At 41.0% G+C, this 14,475-nt stretch overlaps 2 protein-coding genes across 4 annotated transcripts in view; one reads left to right on the top strand and one right to left on the bottom strand.

Moving 5' to 3' along the window:
* LOC129707025 (Golgi apparatus membrane protein TVP23 homolog A-like) overlaps positions 1-1,071 on the top strand; it is a 38,230-nt gene extending 37,159 nt beyond the window's left edge. For all 3 annotated transcript variants that reach the window (XR_008725132.1, XM_055651756.1, XM_055651755.1), the window contains exon 8: positions 242-1,071. The gene's annotated coding sequence lies outside the window, so the exon portion shown is untranslated. The remainder of the gene's footprint in view (positions 1-241) is intronic.
* The window catches only part of nubp1 (nucleotide binding protein 1 (MinD homolog, E. coli)), a 60,094-nt gene continuing 45,990 nt past the window's right edge, over positions 372-14,475 (bottom strand). The window contains exons 7-11 of the mRNA XM_055651754.1: positions 13,057-13,211; positions 8,549-8,659; positions 7,303-7,405; positions 4,189-4,272; positions 372-1,584 (exon numbers count right to left, since the gene is read on the bottom strand). Of these exons, the coding sequence (XP_055507729.1) occupies positions 1,532-1,584; positions 4,189-4,272; positions 7,303-7,405; positions 8,549-8,659; positions 13,057-13,211 (506 nt within the window). The 3' untranslated portion in view covers positions 372-1,531. The remainder of the gene's footprint in view (positions 1,585-4,188; positions 4,273-7,302; positions 7,406-8,548; positions 8,660-13,056; positions 13,212-14,475) is intronic.

Here is a 14,475-nt window from a genome sequence, read left to right as displayed (position 1 = left end):
GCAGAGTGATAAATGTTTGTGCATTAGTCATAATGCTTTATCGCTGGACTCTACATAAGAGTCCCACACCAGAGCCTCAGTCTTAAGACTCTCACACCAGGCGGGTGTGGTGTAACAAAGATCCCCAATTATTTTTGATGAGAATTCTTTGCCTGAAAAGTAAAAACAAACGTGAGGTTATATTCTAAGCATGTTGTAAATATCTAGTTATTACAAAAGATTTATTTTATTGTCATCCCAGGCATCGTGGAACACCGAATGTGGGAAAAGAAAATAATTCAGTTAAGTTTTGTTGGTGCTGAAGAATTAAGTATTGTACCAACAAAGTGGATTTATTTCTAAGCAGTTGCAATTGCATTTGAGTAAAGATGTCAGTTGAAGATGGTTTATTTATGTTGTAAATTTTAGAAAATATTTTGTTCTGAAAGTACAGTGCCTTGCTTACAGTTGAAGTTAACTTCAGTAATAAATTATTACTTTACATGATTGTTATTGTCTGATCTTAAATAATTCAATCTTGTCATGCACTCTTGAACACAATATACTTTTGCACTCAAAGATATTGTGGTTTTACAGGTCACCATTTTTTTCAGGCTGTGGTCCAGACTTCTGTTATTTTGGTGAAGAAACAAAAAAAATCTACAATTCCCTTTTCCATTGTTAGTTGGGGTAAATTGGAAGGACCTTGTGTCCTTATACCCGCCTGTTTCATACACATCAATTATCTTTACAAATACAAAAACTTAAACACCCAATCACCACTTTAGTTCAAATAAATTAGTTGAAATTATGGGCAAGAAAGGTAAGATGATTTCCAAAATCTTGAACCTTTGGCAAAACTGTCACCTGTATTATTTGCTGATCATTTGAAAACAAATGCTCCTGCCCAGCAATGGTCCAGGTTTTCATTATTGTGGAGGTGGCTGGTGCTGAGAGAACATGTTTTTTGCAGTATAAACTGATGTTCAGTCAAAGACTGTGATACCACACTGCAACAGAAAACATTTAAGTTTATGTGTTCCAATTAAATAGCATCTATTGTCGGGCTTTATTTTCTTCAAACCAAACCCATAAGTTTAGAGATTAATATAGTTTTTGGATATATCATTTAAATTCTTAGCTGTTGCATCTAATGCTGTCAAAATGCTATGATTTACCAGAGTACAAGAACAATTTTATGTCAATTGCTTGAACGTCCATTGTATATTGTTGTGCAGCCAAACAGAAAGAAGTTTATTTATTTAACTCCTCCTGCCATCATAATTAAATCACCCAATCACAGTTCTCTTATTTCTCTACTTTTACCTCTAATGTATTATACAAAAATTGACATTACTACAGATCTTAACATTCATCGGTTATTTCTGTAAGCCATTGAAATATAAAAGCATAATTTTGTACAGAAATGGGGTCAGGTGGCAAAGAGTCTGAAATTACGTACAAGGAATGATTAAAATAGACCAACGGAATTTGTTTGAGTGCAAGTTGTTCAAATTCACTCAGCAGCTTGCACAGAATGTTCTTGTTCACATCAGGCATTCTTTTCCACTTCGGAACTGTGTGTGTCACAGTGTTCCTGGATTCCTATTTCAAAACAAATTTTTTAAGCAATTAAAATGTGCATGTGCAAAAGTTAAAGGAAATGATGCACACTGTAAGAACATGAGAAATTTAGGGCACAAAATATAACTTGGAATTAAATACATGTTTTATATTTCTGAAGATATCCCAGGCAAACCTAGCACAGTTGAGCTAACGATCACTATCATGGGACAGATATTGGAAGGACTAAGGACATAAACACTAGATAATGCTGTGGTGAAGATATTTTAGACGGACTCAATGCAATGCTATCCAGTTATTCCCAACCAATATTTGTTGACTACACAAAGTCCTGAATCATTTCGCTATTTAGCTTTGCAATGCACGTCCCACAAGATACAGGTGAACCTACTAAGTTCACAGACAATGTTTCCTGCTGATGTCTTTATTTTGGAATAGCCAACGTATTTGGACATTTTAGGCATTTACGATTTGTCCTGTATCAATTAAGTTGGGTAGCATGCTTCAGTTATTAGTGTTACATCAGACATAACAAGATGTACTGAACAAGTGGAATAGGCTTACTTCAATTTCTGATTAATTTTGGGGAACTTGAGTTTAACCCTTAGAGTGTAGATGAAAATAATGAATGGTGAGAAACTGCAAGCAAAACACAAGGCACCTGATGAAGGGAGAACACATAAACAAGTACAAGCTGCTTTTGATGTCAAATATCCAGCAGCTGAATATAATTTTAAAAATATGATAATGGAGAGTGGAATATTGGTATGTAAAAAGGTGCAGTAATATCCAGGATTAGAGCTTTTATAATAGTATGGTGAAACAAACCCAGGAACCACTTTAATACTTGAAAATTTGGTAGAGTAAGTTGAAAGGCTTAAGACAATTCGTGTTGACAACTTTCATTCAAGTAAAGGTTGTTTTTCATGGTTTAAATTGCAGCATATTCTCATCTACAAGTTGCTTTGCAGGGAACTTTTATCTGGAGGACACCACAAAATCTGGAGGACTGGCAAAGAAATGTTTCCAAATGTTAATTCTACTGATAGTTTTAATGCAGCAAGGTTGTCTTATTTAAATGTATACCAGTTAAAATTTACTGTGGGAAAGACCAAAATGCAGTTGGTGGCTTGCAACCAAAAGATCTGGTATGTTTAAGAAGAAAATGCAGATGCTGGAAAAATCAAAGGTTGACAGAGAAGGGTCTTGACCCGAAACTTGGCCTACTCCTTTTCTCCATAGATGCTGCCTCACCCGCTGAGTTTCTCCAGCATTTTTTGTCTACAAAAGATCGGGTATTAGATCTTTCGGTTGGAAAACCATCCAGAGCAGGTAATCGGCAGGATTGAAAAGCCAAGATGCTTTAACTATGCCAACCATTTGCTAGTCAGCTACAGAGTTAAACAAAAGGCTTCGATAACATCAACAATCCTTACTTCATTGATTCAGGAACTGAGATTGTGTGGCCACTACAGCTATTGCTGATGCCAAACCTCGTGCTGAACCCATGGACTAGGGTGCATTTGTGGAATATGTTACAAAGGCATAAGGAAGAGGAGTTGCAGACATAAATCAAACATCTCCATTTTACCCATGATGGGATGTACAGTAATTTAGATTCGCTGTATAACTATTTTTAAATAGACTGCCGATACAAACTATTAGATATTAGACAGATTTTCCGTCTGGTAGAGAAAAATCAATGGTCAAGAATGAAGCAACTGCCATTGAAAACCTTATTTGTAACTAACTGATTATCACCTATAATTGATTACCAGTGTCTCCAGGTTTGAAGTCTTCTCTTTGTGTATTTATGACAGGTTAGGGAATGGGGCCTGTCATTGTGAAATATTCTACAAATAAAATTATGTTATGGATTTTGTGCTTTTTGTTTTTAATTTCAAAACGGACATCACAATCCTTGAAGACGCTTGAGTTAGTTACACCACACATTTTCACTCAGCACATGTAGTATGTATTCTATGTTCCACCATCATCTTAAACCAGTGATATCCACTATTTGTTATGCCAAATATTACATAGGCTCAGAAGCTTTGACAATAACATTGTATCGTTCTGCTAGTTAATTAAGGGGTATGGTTTGTGTTAGTGGTGAGATATCAGATCACAGGATACCTGTTATTTTTCAATGTGCGTGGGCAGTGGAAAAGTGACCTAGCTGCTGGGTTAGGTTTTCTTAGTTAAAGCACTCAATCTATTCTTTTCATGATCAGGAAGTCCATCATACACAATGAACCAGTGTAACAACTCTAAACATACAATTTTATATACAAAAAAAAGACTGCTGGAGGAATGTCTATCCACCTTCCTAAAATAGTCCTATCCACAGACAAGTTTCTTTTTAATTTGATCGAGCTCCAAAATAAGTCAATTCCAGACAAATGGAAGCTTTCACAAAACAATCAGTGAACGAGATGTTCTAGTTGATCTCATATCGGAAGGAATTCTTGAAATAACTTTTGATCTGCATAACTACAATATAAAAGTAATATTTGACTTCCTTTAGAGAAGGTATATAGTCTATGTTCAGATTGATACAGTGCTGTATTGTGACTTCCATGTAGTTAATACACCCCAGGTCAAATAAAAATAAACACTACTTACGTTTAACAATATCCTTGTAGGCAACACATGCAGGAGAATCAGGTATTTCTGATAAGAATGATTTGCCTTCGTCACAACTCTTCCCTGTAATGAAATTAAAATATATTTGAAATCTATTCAACAAAATTAAACATTTAAGAAGCAAACTCTGGCCTTTAACTTCCTGAAGTGCAAAGAATGAAACAAAAGTAGACAAAAATGCTGGAGAAACTCAGCGGGTGAGGCAGCAGATATGAAGCGAAGGAAATAGGCAATGTTTCGGGTCGAGACACTTCTTCAGACTGATGTGGGGGGGGTGGGGGGTCAATTTGTCCCTTCCCACCCAAACCACCCCCTCTCCTCGCACTTTCCCTTGCAACCGCAGGAAATGCTACACTTGTCGCTTTACCTCCCCCCTTGACTCCATTCAAGGACCCAAGCAGTCTTTCCAGGTGCGGCAGAGGTTCACCTGCACCTCCCCCAACCTCATCTATTGCATCCGCTGCTCTACAATACAATACAATACAATTTATTTGTCAATTGAACCTCATAGAGGCTGAAAGGTGTCAGTTACTCTACATCGGTGAGACCAAGCGTAGACTTGGCGATCGCTTCGCCCAACAACTCCGCTCAGTTCGCATTAACCTACCTGATCTCCAAGTGGCTCAGCACTTCAACTCCCCATTCCGAATCAGACCTTTCTGTCCTGGGCCTCCTCCATGGCCAGAGTGAGGATCACCGTAAATTGGAGGAGCAGCATCTCATATTTCACTTGGGCAGTTTACAACCCAGTGGTATGAACATTGACTTCTCTAATTTCAGGTAGTCCCTGCTTTCTCCTCCCCTTCTCAGCTCACCCTCAGCCCACTGTCTCCGCCTCTTCCTCTCTTCTTCCCACCCTCACATCAGTCTGAAGAAGGGTCTCGACCCGAAACATTGCCTATTTCCTTCGCTCCATAGATGCTGCCTCATCTGCTGAGTTTCTCCAGCATTTTTGTATACCTTTGATTTTCCAGCATCTGCAGTTCCTTTTTAAATAAAAAGATTGAAACAATATCACCTACTTTGAAAAAAAGCTGTCATTTAAAATGTTTACTTTAGAAAGGGGTAGCACTCCATTTACTCTTTTAATTCCCAAAAAGGTCACAATCCACTTTAATATGTTCTGATCGGTGATCCAGGTTTAGATCAGCTAACCTGCATTTTTTTCAGAAGTAATTCATTCCTTGGCTGTGCTTTCAAGCAGCTGAAGGCCTATCCACCAAGGATGGGGTCAATAGAAATTGAGGATGCAGAAGTTAAAAATAGAAGAATCAGAAAGCCTATGGAAGATTGTTGGAGCTGTATCAGCAATTTGGAAGCTAGTTTAGGAACTAATTGTGTAGATGTAAACTCTTATTGGTGACTAATGAACATTCACTATTCAGCCATTCTAGTGAAAAGGAACCTCAGATCCCAAGAGCTGCTTTCCACATATGCAAAAGGAACTTATGGAACTGGGAACAATAGTCAGAGATTAGAAAAAAAGACGGAAGGCAATCTAAAGGGCCTGTCCCATGGGCATGCGACTCCACGCGGCAAGCGCGACCTAAAGGGCCAGTCCCACCAGCATGCGCCTGCATGCGGCAAGCACGACCTAACCAGAAGCAGGGGCTGCGCGGAGGTCGAGTGAGTGACATGAAGTGCGAGCGAAGTCAGCGGGAAGTTCGCATGTGACGTACGGCGTTGAGGCAGCTGCAGGAGTTTTTGAACGCGGTCAGTTTTTCGGAGCCCCTCGCGATGTCGGGACCAGCTCCGCACAACTCCATACGGCTCCGGCGATCGAAGTGGGACCGGCCCCGCGAGGCCGTATGGCTCAAGCGACCACGTTAGGTTGCGCTTGTCACATGCAGGCGCATGCTGTTGGGATCGGCCCTTTTTAGGTCGCGCTTGCCGCATGGAGTCGCATGCCCGTGGGACAGGCCCTTTATTCTATTGAAAGAAAAAAAGAGACCATATAATGGATAAGAAGAAAACAACAGATTTGTAAAGGAGGTTGATTCTATTTTCAGTTTTTGAACTCAAAAGAAAGCAATGGAATCTAGAGGGATTTAAGATCAGTTTACACAAATCAATAAATTCATGTAATCAGAAAAGCTAATAGAATGTCAACTGTCATCTCAAGGGGAATGGAATTCAGGGTAATCAAGCAAAAACATTTATTTTTGAAAAACCATGTACACTGCCTTCAGCTTAGCAGTGACTGGATAGGCTTAAAGACACGGCAGCTCATAATAAGTAAGCAGTAGTATTTGGGCTCCGGTCTTGGTAGTGGTTTATTGTTATTAAGTGTACTGAGATACTGTGAACATTTTTGCATGCTATCCAGTCAAATCTCTACACTGAGCTATAGGGAGAAGTTGAGCAGGCTAAGACTTTATTCCTTGGAGTGCAGGATGATGAGGGGTGATCTTATAGAGGTGTGCAAAATCATGAAAGGAAGAGATCAGGTAAACAGAGAGACTTTTGCCCAGAGTAGGGAAAATGAGAACCAGAGGACATAGGTTTAAGGTGAAGGGGGAAGGATTTAATAGAAACCCGAGAGGCAACTTTTTTTTTTACACAAAGGATGGTGGGTGGGTCTATGAAACGAGCTTCCAGAGGAGGTAGTTGACGCAGGTCCTATCACAATGTTTAAGAAGCATTTAAACATGTTCATGGATAGGACAGGTTTAGAGGGATATGAGCCAAATGCAGGCAGGTGGGGCTAGTGTAGATGGCGCATGTTGGTCGGCGTGAGCAAGTTGGGCCGATGGACATGTTTCCACACTCCCATCACACAAGTACAATCACGTCACACAAGTACAACAGCAAATGCTACGAGAAAAATACAAGAGTGCAGAATATAATGTTAGAGAGATTAAAAAATGGAAGGAGATGGAATAACTAAGGGTGAAAATGGTCCTTGATTATGTTGGCTGGTTTCTCAAGGCAGCATGAAGTTTAGATGGAGTCGATGGGAAGAGGCTAGTCTGTGTGATGGACAGTGCTACATCCACAACTCTGATTCCTTGTGATCTTGTGCAGAGCTGTTGCCAAGAGCAATCACTGCTGCTCTTTGGGTGAGGTTCTTTGTGAGGTAGTTCTCGGACATACCTATCCTGGGATCCAAGGGTACTTTACCAAGAAAGGGAATGTTTAAATCTTTGCACATCTTCATGGCACCTCCTGTGGTTGGTGGAAAAATTTGTGATTCATGCTGTAAGCATAAAGAACACAGAATAAGCAACATAGATCCACCAATGGTAACATTATACATCAATAACAAATAGAACTGATTTAACCCTTCATTTGTCCTTTTTGACAATTCAAACCTATGGAAGGTACCCTTTTAGAGGGGTTCTCAGTCCTCACGCCTCAGTTGCTTGCATACAGAGCTATACAACTAACTAACCATATTACTGGCGTCCTAAGTTGCTGCTTCAATGCAAAACTAGGATAAAGGCAGTCATAAATTTTCATCTAAAAATCATCATAAATCTCCCCATCACCCTTCAGCCTGATTGTAAAAAGCAAGCCTCGTTTAATTTCTGAAACTCACAAAGTCTGCCCTAGGAAATTATTATCTTGCCCAGTTCTATTTTATGTACAGTCATAGTCATACAGCATGGAAACAGGCCCATCAGACCAACTTGATCAAGCCAATACTGCCTTAGGGACTGATTTAGATACACCATCTAAGCCAGTCCCAATTGGCCAAATTTAGCCCATAACTCTCTAAACCTTTCCTATCCATGTACCTATCCATGTGTCTTTTACTTGCTGCTATAGTATCTGTCTCAGGCAGCTTGTTCCATGTGCCCACCACCTTCTGAGTGAAAAAGTTGCCAATCTGGTTCTTATTAAATCTTACCTTTCTTAAACTTATGTCCACTGATTTTTGATTCCCCTACCCTGGGAAAAAGACTTGCAGCATTCATGCTATCTATTCCGCTCATGATTTTATACTCCTCAGTAAGATCACCCCTCAGCCTCCTGTGCTCCGAGGAATAAAGTCCTTGCCTGCCCAACCTTTCCCTATAGATAGCTCAGCCTCTCAGGTCCTGGCAATATTTTCAAACAAATCTTCTCTGCACTCTTTCTAGCTTAATGTCAAGATTGAAACTCAACAATAGGTGTTCCATCTATACTCCCAGCACTGGGAATTAGGAACTCTCCTGAAGAAGAATTTACTTGACTTATGTTTGAGCTATATGTCGTGTAAGAACTACAAAAATTCTCGGGAAAGTCAACAGCCTGAACGCTAGATTGTGATGATGCAACAAACACTGGAATTAGCAAAGAGATAAAAAATGTTTGTACTTTTTAAATGTTAAATTCTTCGATGTAAAGCACAGCTCACCTGGCACTTTGGGCACACAAAACCACTCATATTTTCAATAACTCCAATTATAGGCAGTTTCACTTTCTGGCAGAAGTTGATTTCCTTTCTAACATCCTGCAGTGAAACTTCCTGTTAAAAAAAACGGAATAAAGATTACAGTACGACAGCAGATGGTAGAGTACAAATTATATTCTAAAGGCATTTAAGTTTGATTTTAGTTTATTGTCACGTTTACCGAGGTGCAGTGAAAACCTTTTGTTGCGTGCCAACCAGAACGTGGAAAGACATTACATGATTACAATCGAGCCAGCCACATAGTACAGATACATGATAAAGGGAATAACATGAATAACGTTCAGTGCAAGATAAAGCCAGTAACAACTGATCAAATATAGTTCGAGGGTCTCCAAAGAGATAAACCCCTGTCCCACGGTACGAGTTCATTCCAAGAGTTCTCCCGAGTTTGCCCTGATTCGAACTTGGAGATTTACGGTAATGGCCACTCGTTGATACTCGGGGCTCTCGTGGACATTTTTCATCATGTTGAAAAATCTTCAAGAGTCTTCCCGTGCTTACCTGCCGTTAGCGAGTCTTCCCGAGTACCTGCTGTTAGCGCTAAGAGACGTCCCCGAGCTCCGACGTACCTGCTACGTTCATTCTCCATGCTTACCACGAGTTTGATTTTTTTAAAACTCGGGAGAGCTCTTGGAATGAACTCGTACCGTGGGACAGGGCTATTAGATAGTCGTTCAGGACTGCTCTCTAGTTGTGGTAGGATGATTCATGTTGTTTATCGCCAATAGCAAACAATTCAGGATACCTTTTATCAGATTTCAAATTACATGAATGTTCATTGCAAAGGTCCCACAGATATTTCACATTAAATTACATTGCAAAAATCTAAAGATTCTAAACACGTCTCAGGTTAATGAAAGATCTCACTGCTACAAAGTGTTGCAGAACTTACACTCAAGTATTCATAAAACCCACACAGTGTGCACCTGAGTGCAGTGATGGGAGGCAAGTGTATCTAATAACCCCAAGTTCAATTTATAGATATCAAGCTGGCCAGAAAACCAAAACTATTGGTTCCTCTCCAATATGGGTTGTTTCCTCTCCAATATGGGTTGTTTCCTCTCCAATATGGGTTGTTTCCAGGAATCCCTCTATTTTAGGTTACCAACAGTCTGGCTATTTTACTATTGTCTTTGAAAATCAATTTCAGATTGCCATCTATGCTGCAAATCTATCCTTTTATTATCCTTCACATCTATCCTTCCAATTGCACATCTATCCTGCAAGACTTCAACTGTGGCTCTATCAAATGATCTGTCCACATCTACTGCTCCGCTGAAAAGCCTCCCACAGCACCCTCACGCCACCCCAATTAACATTAACAAAATTATTCAAAGAAAATGGGAATTGCAGATTAAAAGCACATCATTTTCAATGACCACAGAGTTTTTCTCCTAAGTTGCCCAGAGATTTATATTAAACTAGACCAAGTGCAGACCCGTTGGGTCTGCTCCCCCAATGGTGTGATCCCCCAACCCAATATTCCACCATGCACCCGTCTCCTCCAATGGAACTGAAGCCGTTCTCAAAAGTAAGATTCCAGCACTGCCCTGCCTCTTTAAAAAAAAATCCAATGGCACCTCCCCTGCCTGCTGCAGCAGTGAAAAGTTCAGTGTTCCTGTCTTGCAACTTTGTTTCGAAGTGTGTTGGAAGCTGGCATGTAAATGGAGAAGCCTGTTTATTTTTGAAATACTTGGGGGTGGGGGGGAGAAGGATTTGATTAAAAACGTGTACTTCAACACGACAAAATGAAATGAGGAGCGGATACTTAGAAAGAAAAGCGAAATCTCTACCGAAATGGAAAATATCTCGGAGATTGAGCGTCTGGATTGGGCATGGCAATGAATCAAAGGAAGAAATGCAGCCGGCAGCCGTACATGCAAATGAATCCATTCCGATTGGACATCTGCGAGCATCGGCCATTCCGATTGGACATCTGCGAGTATCGGGCACGAATCGAAAGGCAGGAAGGGCGCCGGTCGGCAGTCGGTCGGATGGCCCCATAGTTTTAAATGTATACTAGACCAAGTGCAGACCCGTTGGGTCTGCTCCCCCAATGGTGTGATCCCCCAACCCAATATTCCACCATGCACCCGTCTCCTCCAATGGAACTGAAGCCGTTCCCAAAAGTAAGATTCCAGCATTGCCCTGCCTCCCTCAGCAGTGGATTAAAAAAAAAATCCAATGGCACCTCCCCTGCCTGCTGCAGCAGTGAAAAGTTCAGAATGTTCCTGTCTTGCAACTTTGTTTCGAAGTGTGTTGGAAGCTGGCATGTAAATGGAGAAGCCAGTTTCTTTTTGAAATACTTGGGGGTGGGGGGGAGAAGGATTTGATTAAAAACGTGTACTTGAACACGACGAAATGAAATGAGGAACGGATACTTAGAAAGAAAAGCGAAATCTCTACCGAAATGGAAAATATCTCGGAGATTGAGCGTTTGGATTGGGCTTATCAATGAATCAAAGGAAGAAATGCAGCCGGCAGCCGTACATGCAAATGAATCCATTCCGATTGGACATCTGCGAGCATCGGCCATTCCGATTGGACATCTGCGAGTATCGGGCACGAATCGAAAGGCAGGAAGGGCGCCGGTCGGCAGTCGGTCGGATGGGGCCAGAGTTTTAAATGTATACTAGACCAAGTGCAGACCCGTTGGGTCTGCTCCCCCAATGGTGTGATCCCCCAACCCAATATTCCACCATGCACCCGTCTCCTCCAATGGAACTGAAGCCGTTCTCAAAAGTAAGATTCCAGCACTGCCCTGCCTCTTTAAAAAAAAATCCCTGCCTGCTGCAGCAGTGAAAAGTTCAGTGTTCCTGTCTTGCAACATTGTTTCGAAGTGTGTTGGAAGCTGAGGAAGGAGCAGCCGTCAACGAATCAAAAGGCAGGAAGGGATCCGTACTGCAGGCGGACGGACGGATTTGAGTTTTATATATATACTAGACCAAGTGCAGACCCGTTGGGTCTGCTCCCCCAATGGTGTGATCCCCCAACCCAATATTCCACCATGCACCCGTCTCCTCCATTGGAACTGAGCCCGTTCCCAAATGTAAGATTGCAGCCCTCCCCTGCCTGCTGCAGCAGTGAAAAGTTCAGTGTTCCTCTCTTGCAACTTTGTTTCGAAGTGTGTTGGAAGCTGACATGTAAATGGAGAAGCCTGTTTATTTTTGAAATACTTGGGGGTGGGTCGGGGGGGGGGGGGGGAGAAGGATTTGATTAAAAACATGTACTTGAACACGACGAAATGAAATGAGGAGCGGATACTTAGAAAGAAAAGCGAAATCTCTACCGAAATGGAAAATATCTCGGAGATTGAGCGTCTGGATTGGGCGTGGCAATGAATCAAAGGAAGAAATGCAGCCGGCAGCCGTACATGCAAATGAATCCATTCCGATTGGACATCTGCGAGCATCGGCCATTCCGATTGGACATCTGCGAGTATCGGGCACGAATCGAAAGGCAGGAAGGGATCCGTACTGCAGGCGGACGGACGGATTTGAGTTTTATATATATACTAGACCAAGTGCAGACCCGTTGGGTCTGCTCCCCCAATGGTGTGATCCCCCAACCCAATATTCCACCATGCACCCGTCTCCTCCATTGGAACTGAGCCCGTTCCCAAATGTAAGATTGCAGCCCTCCCCTGCCTGCTGCAGCAGTGAAAAGTTCAGTGTTCCTCTCTTGCAACTTTGTTTGGAAGTGTGTTGGAAGCTGATGTAAATGGAGAAGCCTGTTTATTTTTGAAATACTTGGGGGGGGGGGAGAAGGATTTGATTAAAAACATGTACTTCAACACGACGAAATGAAATGAGGAGCGGATACTTAGAAAGAAAAGCGAAATCTCTACCGAAATGGAAAATATCTCGGAGATTGAGCGTCCGGTTTCGGAGTTGCGGAGCGTCAAAGGAAGAAACGCGGCGGACGCCGTACGGCGGCAGGCGGACTGATTTGAGTTTTATATATATAAGATAGATAGATAGAAGATAGAAGCGTAGGACGGAACTGCAGATGATGGTTTAAACCGAAGAGAGACACAAAATGCTGGAGTAATTCAGTGGGACGGGCAGCATCTCTAGAGAGAAGGAATGGGTAACGTTTCAGGTCAAGACCCTTCCTCAGACTAGTCAGGGGAAAGGGAAATTAGATATATAGACAGATATAGAAAGATATAGTGCAAATGAATGAAAGATATGCAAAAAAATAATGATGATAAAGGTAACAGGCCATTGTTAGCCGTTTGCTATGTGAGAACTGGAACCTGGTGTGACTTGGATGGGGGAAGGGATGGAGAGAGAGGGAGTGCAGGGATTACTTGAAGATAGGGAAATCTATATTTATACCACTGAGTTGTATAGCTGCCCAAGCGAAATATGAGATGCTGTTATATTAAATGTCAGGACAACTCCAGAGGATAGGCAGCCTTGGTTTTCTGGTTATATTAGGCAGCCTACCTGAGGAGTGGTGATGATCACAGCACCATCCACCGGCGTGGCACTCAAGTACTGTACAATGGAGAGATGTTCATCCGAGGTACCAGGTGGTGTATCAACAATCAAGTAGTCAACCTCTCCCCAGTCCACATCTCGCAGAAATTGTTTGATCAAACCTAAAGGAACCAATTAACATGTTGTCAATAAATGCTTACCTAAGAAGAAAAAACAAAATAAATATTTTCAACAGGGCTGTTTGAACACAATTGGATTCACCCTCATGATTCCTTGCTAGCCTCTGTTATAAATAAGAGATACTCAAAGTTGGTGGGGAAACTGTAGGCACTTTACAATTGTAAAGCAGTATAAAGTCAGGAGGAAAACCATCTCACACACATACCTCACGCTGTAAAGAGATCATGACCATAATTCAGTGCCATCTAATTGTTGAGTGGGGAAAAAACTTAGAAGAGAGCATATTATTAATATATCAATGCAGACTGATATTGAAATGGTTAATCAAATGGGTTTTGTTAACTGTTTTATGTGAGGATGGCTTTTGGCATTTGGCCTTCATTTGTCAGAGCATTGAATATAGAGGTTGGGATGTTATGTTGCCGTTGTACAAGACTTTGTTCAAGGCTGCACTTGGAATATTACGTTCAGTTTTGGACACTCTGCCAGAGGAAAGATGTCATTAACATGGAAAGAGTGCTGAAAAAAAATTACAAGGATATTGCTTGGACTCAAGAGCTAGGGAGAGGAGACTGAGAGGCGATTTTAAAGAGGTTTTTACCTGAATAATAAATGGACCAATATGGATAGTTTTGAGCACTTCTTCAACAGAAGCATAAAATATTGGAAAAAAAGGTAAAATAATATAAATACTATGGAAAGAGGTCTTTGCACGTAGAAAGGAGAAGTTAAGGGGTGGCTCAGTAAAAAGATTTAGAGATTAGAATAGACACAATAAGATAAATAGCACTGGATTCTCTGCTGATGGGAGAGATGGCAATGGGAAAGCACAATTTTTTAATAATCTCAAAAGGGATCAGCAAGAAAAAAACCCCGTATTAGTTGCTGATGTTTCCAATTTAGAATTCCTTGTCACAAAATGTTAAAATAAATTTCTTAAATTAAAATTTCAGAAATGAAGATAATTGCATGAAAAAGATCAATGTTAAAGGATATCTATAAAGATCTCAGTGTCAGAATTGATAGGTTAAATGTCCAACTCCTGTGCGCTAACATCTTCTGAGTTACCAAAAGCCACCAGTAACAACTAAATATTTGGTGGCATTAGAAACCTTAACATACTAAACATACAGCCAAAATAGTAGAATACACGTCAGAGAAAGTCATGATGATAATATATTGAGATCTATTCTGACCACATATTTAATAATGCACAATCATCAAGGCATAAGGAAGCCATGCCAA

The sequence above is a fragment of the Leucoraja erinacea genome, chromosome 20 (assembly GCF_028641065.1).
Source record: "Leucoraja erinacea ecotype New England chromosome 20, Leri_hhj_1, whole genome shotgun sequence".
Classification (NCBI taxonomy): domain Eukaryota; kingdom Metazoa; phylum Chordata; class Chondrichthyes; order Rajiformes; family Rajidae; genus Leucoraja; species Leucoraja erinaceus.
Note: the sequence above shows the minus strand (reverse complement) of the source record. Positions and strands in the feature narration are given on the sequence as shown.